The sequence below is a fragment of the Nicotiana tabacum genome, chromosome 11 (assembly GCF_000715075.1).
Source record: "Nicotiana tabacum cultivar K326 chromosome 11, ASM71507v2, whole genome shotgun sequence".
In the NCBI taxonomy this organism is placed as follows: domain Eukaryota; kingdom Viridiplantae; phylum Streptophyta; class Magnoliopsida; order Solanales; family Solanaceae; genus Nicotiana; species Nicotiana tabacum.
The window spans coordinates 147,390,318-147,397,158 of record NC_134090.1 but is presented as its reverse complement, the minus strand read 5'-3'; the positions used below and the strand labels follow the sequence as shown (position 1 = coordinate 147,397,158).

Below are 6,841 nucleotides of genomic sequence, written 5' to 3'. Positions count from 1 at the left end.
TATTTTTGGTATCGATTATTTTGTTGATGCAAATTTATTGTCCACAATCCCAACAATACATTTTTCCCCCAAAATACCCACTTCAAAAATTATACTATTGTATGTATGTCGAATTAGACAAATATCTCAAAAAAAAAAAAAAAAAAAAGGAAAAGGAAAAGAAAAAGAAAAAAGAAACACCCCAAACCAAATCCAAACGTTCATAGAAAGCGATCCATATTGTCTTCTTACTGCAATTTCGTCCATTATTTTCTCATTTTTTTCAATTTCATCCATTATTGGAATGAGACCTCAAGGCAAGTCAATTGACAACCAAAATTATAACTGCAAAATACACAAATGAATGAGAAAACTCCTCCTCAGCCAAAATAAAAAGAAAAAAAGAAAAAAACAACAACTTTATCTTGCAGAAACAAAAGAATCCAAATTCTACATGGCTTTATTGATATCTTGGAGACCATCTGCTTCTAACATTAGCAGTCTCCCTTTCATAGTGAAAAAGGCATCTCCTAAATCTGCAAAAATGGGGGTTTTCAATAACAACATTAGTTGCAGTGTCACTTCAACAATGGCGGGTCAAAGTCAAAGGAAGCTTCCCATATTGCTTTTTGACGTTATGGACACTATTGTTCGTGACCCTTTTTACAATGAGATCCCTGCCTTCTTTAGGTATTTGCTATCTGCACCCCTTACTTACTGTTTCTTGTTTTTTTATGATACTTCTGTTCATTTTTATGCTGGAATTGTTCAGTCAATATGAATCAACTTTGGGATCGGCTATATGAATCTTTTGTTGCCATTCTGCTCTAATTAAGCTCGCTTCAGTTCTTGAACTGCTATATGTATGAAAATGTGTTAATTTTAGCTGATCGGCTTTTGACTTGGTTTGCTAGTTAAGCTTAATTAGACTTTGACATCTCATCTATGTTGAAGTGTATTCTAGTCGTATTATTTTAAGGGTGAAATACAAACATAAAACTTTAATAACCCTTTTTTCCAACGAGGGAAACTGAACATGAGAAACAGAAAGATATAGTAGCTATTAGAAAAGATTATACTTTTTCTTGCTTTTTTTTTTTTATAAATAATTATACCTCTAGTGTCCAGGCCAGCTTGTGTGCGCATTGACTAATTCCTCGGGTATCTAATACCTCCCACCAGCATAGGTACAATTACCTGTATAGCAGGCACAAGCAAGTTTACCGAAGGGGACCAGCACGTCTACTGCTCTACTGAGGATCCGTTCTTGCGAGAAGAAAGAGAGGCTTGGACAGATGTGAAGAAATCGCCTAGTATTTTTGCATCAACTGGGATTTAAACTTGAGACTTTGTGGTTCTCAACCCACTTTATTGACCATTAGACACACCCTTGGGTGCATACTATTTCTTGATTTAGTCCCACTTGCTCTTTCTAGTTTTCTGATACTTGTGATTTGGTTAAGGGTCCTATTTTTATGTTGCCTTGTTATGCTGGAATTCTTGATTGTTCAATCAATATGAAAATAATAACATCCAAACGGATCTAAAATTCAAAATTCATGGGTTCTGGATTCCAGGAAAACGACCTCAAGTGCTAGTAATGGGTTCTAAATTTAACTTTTGTGCATATTTAGTGGATTTCTTTACACAGATTCAGTGTTCAGGTCAAAGTTATGACCTAGGTTCTGCTGAACCCATATGTTTACATCCATGCCTGGTTACACCTCAATCCCAACAAATTTGGGATATGCTATATGGATGTTATGTGGCTATTCTGCTCTATTGGGCTTAAATAAAATCAAATCTTGAATTGATATATGTTTGAAAAATGGTTAGTTTTAGCGGATGGGGTTTTGACTTTTGAGTGCTATGGTGGATGAATGTTCACTGTGAAATGGATGATAATGAATCAACATCTCCACAGGGAGGGTAGAAAGAATTGATTGGTGTAAAGTTGATTTGGTTGGGCTAGTTAAGCCATACAAGATCAAACTTTTTTTTTTTTTGATAACCGTGGTATCCAGACCAGCTTGCACGGCACACAAGATTAAACTTTAATAACTTTTTTTTCCAGTTAGAGGAAAACTGAACAGGAAAAACAGCAAGATATAGCAATTAGAAAATATTACTATACTTTTCTTGCTTCCATTACTTCTGTTCAAACCAGACTAGATCTTTTTTTCTTCTTTTAGCTTCTAACTCTTTTTTGTCCTGATTCCAATTGAGATCTTTTATTCAGAATGCCGATGAAGGAATTGCTGGAATGCAAGCATCCAACTACCTGGATTGAGTTTGAGAAGGGTCTTATCACCGAGGTATATTGAGGAGTGTTTGTAATGTAGCTGCTTCAGGTAGCTAGACATCGTCACAGAGGCATATTTCACTTTTGCCTTGAACATATGATAACTATTTTTTCTTTTCGACTATGTCAAATATAATCTAATTTGTTATACATGTTTTACTTAGTGACATCTTGCCATTTTTCCATGTACTGAAATTCTGTCTCTCAGCGCTCATTTATGTGTTAATATAAGAGTAAGCTGTATACAGTCTTGAACAAAGAGCTCTGACATCCTCGAAGACAAGGGAAAAAAAGGAACACAAATGAAATGTATTGTGCTAAAAGATCACCCTTGTTTTGTTAAGTGGTAAAACTTGTATCCTCTTCCTTATTTTTTGTATGTGCGTGTGTATGCTAGTCTCTCTTTTTGAGTTTTGCAAGCCATTTCCTGTTGGTATCTATTGACGGTCTTAAGGAAAACGGATATTCAACATTTTCAGCCCAGGTTGCTGTTTTGATAGTTGAACTGGAAAAGTGGGTCCTTTTCCTGGCTTTTCTTGGGTTACTTCTTGTTTTCTTTTTCTTTTTTTATAAATTATAAAAGTTTGTTATAATATTCTTTCAGGATGAGTGTGCTCGGAGATTCTTTAAGGATGGAAGACCTTTCGATTTAGAAGGTAAGGTAGAATTTCTATGCATCATCTTGAAGGAGATATCTATGTTGATTTGGTAGATTTTGAATATTAATCCACCAATATTAACTTGATTATTATCCTTTATTTCTAGGTGTTACAGATTGTTCATAAAATGTTGGCTTTGATGCTATGCGCTCATGTTATCATTTTTGCTATGCCTCAGTAAATTTGTCCATTGTACTCACTTCATGTTATGACGATCAGATTACAAAATTTGTAATAAAATTGTTAAATGGAATAAGATATGGGCCAGGCCTCAACCTTCTATTTTTATTTGAATGTATGGAGTTTTTTAGGAAGTGCAGAATGGGCCCCAATGCTAAGAACTGATTTATATGAATAAATATACCATCAACTAATTTCCCAGGAAGAGCCTATACTCGCTTCCTGATTGTTCTTTTGTCTCTGTGTTATTGTGATTGATGTCGGCTAAGGATGTTTTAGTTGCAGCTTAATTCAAGCTACTAGCATCTTTTCTGCTGTTTGTAAACTGAGCACCATTAAATTATCCTTTCCAGGCCTCAAAAACTGTATGAGAAGAGCTTATACCTACATTGAAGGTGTTGAAGGGTTATTGAATTCTTTGAAAGAAAATGGCTATGAAATCCATGCTTTCACTAATTATCCCATCTGGTATGTTCAATCGAACCTTTGTTAATTTACCGAACATTCAAATCCGTCAAACTTTGGTCTTTCTCCAGGTACCAAATGATTGAGGACAAGCTACAACTCTCAAATTACCTATCTTGGACATTTTGTTCCTGTGTATTTGGTAGTTCTCTCTTTACCTTCACAAACTTTATTTCTATCTCTGGACTTCTGTATGAATAATATTTCATTGTTCATGTGGCTAGCTCCTTATGTATTCCTGCAAATGTCGATTTATGGGATGCTTACACCATCAACAGTTCAACAATTAACATCCTAATTATTGATATACTTGAGTAGAAACATAGGAAGGAAGATATGCTGACCAGAAAGAGAAGTTTGAGACAAAATAAACCACTTAAAGATTTTCACTTGTAGTCTAAATTTAAAATGCTTTTTTTAATTAGTCTGCATTGGAGTTTGGACCTTTAATAACTCTTCCACTTTTGAGAGACACTTTCGAATTTCTTATTTTGTCAGGATTCTTAGTGAGAACCAATAAATGGACATATCCATTTCAGTGTTTACAATAGCTTAACTGAATAGTTTCCTCTATAAATCATCTTTTTATAGCTTCATGGGTTGAGTATCTGTCTAAATGTGTTATACAAGTTTAATATGTTCAATGGTACAGTCAAACCTGCTGTTTTATAACTTGTCTGCAAGACAGAGATTTCAAAATTCTAATTGATTTATCCTTTTTTGTGTAGTAGTGTATCTCAAATTTGTTAAATTTTGGATCCTCCACTTTTGTTCCTTGTCGGAAAGTTCTGAAACTCTAAACTTGGGGGGTTGTTACGCGCAAGACATAATATGAAGTGTGAATTCAATTGGAGCATAGACCTGATTTTTTCAGCTTTTTTTATGTTAACAGGAAAACGCAAGCCTGATCCCGATTTTTATTTAGAAGTTGTAAAGCATCTCAATGTAGAAGCTTCCAACTGTATTTTTGTTGATGACAGGTATGTCAATAATATTATGTGCTTTTAAGTCTTTATAAGTGTTAATAATGCATCAATATTTGATAGATAAGTGGCAATTAATTATTTACACGAACAAACATTTGTTAAATGGTAATCAAATTTTGATTCCTTTAATTACCAGTTAATGCAGTGTTGAATCTTTATTTTTTCTTCCGAGAACTTGGAACAAAGTTAAACATTCTGGTCCTTTGATGCCAAAATGGCATTAGAGATTAAGCTATCCGGGGCCTTGTCCTGTATACCAATTTCAGATGGTTTTTCTTGGTCTGCTAGTCATGGACCTATTTATTATCTTAATCTCTAATCATGTTAAATGAAGAAAAGGCATAACCAAGATTATAATCTCTTAATAGTATTACATTCATTTATTTTCCTCGAACTTGTGGAGTGCTGGTCCAGACGAGTCTTCATCATCTTGAGGCTGGTTTCCCAGGCAACATCGAATGGTCGCAGGTTTCCTAGCAATCTACACAGGAAAAGAAATTTCTAATGTAATCCAACTGAAACAGTCTTCGGGTGCGGAGGTGGGGGGGGGGGGGGATCTCCAGAAATACATAAAATCTCAAAACTATAATTCACCACATGCAGCAGTATAATGTAGATGCTTTGATGAGTTTACCTATTTAATGTATTCTCAGGAAGGTAAGTCCGAGTAGGGCTGGGACGTCTCTAAAAATGAATCTTTCTTTGTAAAATGTCTATTATCTTTACTCTGCGTCACATAAGAGACAAATATACATGAAGCTAACAACAATTGTCCAAGTTGCCACTTAATGGATCCAATATTCTACTACAGGTAACAGTGGTTATCAGCCTCACAATATATCTTCTCTCCTAAGTGACACTCTATTACTTTTCACAACTATTTTGATAAATTAGAATGGTTAAAAAGGGGAAACTTGCTGGGAAGAAAGAATGCTGTAAATGTAATTATAGCTAAAGAGGCTGAGATCAATGTAAATCATGAAAATCGAAGATAAGGGGGTCAAGGAAACAATCAATAGAAATTGTGAAGTTGCGGATGATTGCAGCTTATTGCTTTCTTATTGCCGGTTGTATCTTTCTTCTTTCTTGAGTAATGAAGGTTTTGCACCATCATTAATAGGTCCACTCTGTACCTCCCCCTAAAACCATGTTACTTTTTTAATTAAGGGGGTGGGGGTGGGCTGGGGGCTACCATTACTCCTCTCTTCTCAAGAATCCGTACATCCCTTAACAGCTATCTCTTGACCACAAGTTCAAGTTCAGCCTCAATGAGATTTTCATAATCCAGCTATATAGACGGAGAGTCCATGCTTGGACGCATCCCATGTCCTTGTTCATTATGCTTCTAAGTTTAAGAATATTAATGGTTGGATAATAAAGAATTTATTTGTCGAGCACAATATATCTGAAAGAACTGAAGCTTTCTATTCATCTTTAGACATGAAAATTCAGTTCAATGTACTCGTTATAGGAGCTTGGGTTGCAAAAGTTCCAATTATCACTTGATCTTGTCTCATGCAGAAGCTATAACGTCTGTGTTTGTTCAATGTAAATTTCTCACACGAGATATGTCATGATCATCCAGGATGAGAAATGTTGAAGCTGCAGTTGAAGTAGGACTCAACGGCCTTCAATTCAAGAATGCAGATTTGTTGCGGAAGGACTTGTCTCTCCTTGGTGTCAATATTTCAACAAATGAAAATCCAGATTTGGCTGGATGTTCATCATAAGATATATGCCAATTCATCAATTATATGTTTGGATGATTTTTATTGACCTTTTGTCTTCAGGAATCAGAATTCTCAAAGCAACAGATTTTTGCCCTGTATTATTACAGTCTCTAAATGAAAAACCACACATTCTTCTCTCTATGGAGTGAAAGGAGAGCATTATTCTGTAACCATAATGTATAAGCCACAGATGTTCTGTCAAAAACTCACACACCCTGTGAGCACATGATTTTTGCCTCACACGAATTAGTCCAAAAGAATTCCCAAAATTAAGTTTTTTCTTTAATTATGTATTATTTTAGAAATTATTGTGCGATTTTCCTGACTGTTTGCATATGTTTGTGTGCATGTTTAATTTTATTTATACATTAAAAATACAAAATATAGTATCTGCATTTAGGATTTGATTTTACATTTTTGGAATTAATTAATAATTAGGTGTTTTACAAAAAAAAAAATACAAAAAATAACGTACTTTGCATTTTAGTATTTAATGTCAAAATTGTGTGATTTTCTTTTAATTTGGTATTTTATTATTTG

General features: G+C 34.5%; 1 protein-coding gene across 1 annotated transcript; it reads left to right on the top strand.

The window, feature by feature from the left end:
• Positions 1-234: 234 nt before the first annotated feature.
• Positions 235-6,570, top strand: LOC107775367 (flavin mononucleotide hydrolase 1, chloroplatic-like). The gene is made up of 7 exons (XM_075225541.1): positions 235-669; positions 2,219-2,294; positions 2,886-2,937; positions 3,474-3,588; positions 3,657-3,727; positions 4,478-4,565; positions 6,157-6,570. Exons 1-7 carry the CDS (start codon positions 344-346, stop codon positions 6,299-6,301), a joined length of 873 nt encoding a protein of 290 aa, XP_075081642.1. The 5' UTR covers positions 235-343; the 3' UTR covers positions 6,302-6,570.
• The last annotated feature ends 271 nt before the right edge of the window (positions 6,571-6,841 follow it).

Excerpts from the sequence above, each read along its gene's own strand:
- LOC107775367 (XM_075225541.1), top strand. The coding sequence starts at position 344 with ATGAGAAAACTCCTCCTCAGCCAAAATAAAAAGAAAAAAAGAAAAAAA. Across the intron at positions 670-2,218 it reads GAGATCCCTGCCTTCTTTAG|AATGCCGATGAAGGAATTGC; the intron begins GTATTTGCTATC and ends TCTTTTATTCAG. Across the intron at positions 4,566-6,156 it reads TGTATTTTTGTTGATGACAG|GATGAGAAATGTTGAAGCTG; the intron begins GTATGTCAATAA and ends ATGATCATCCAG.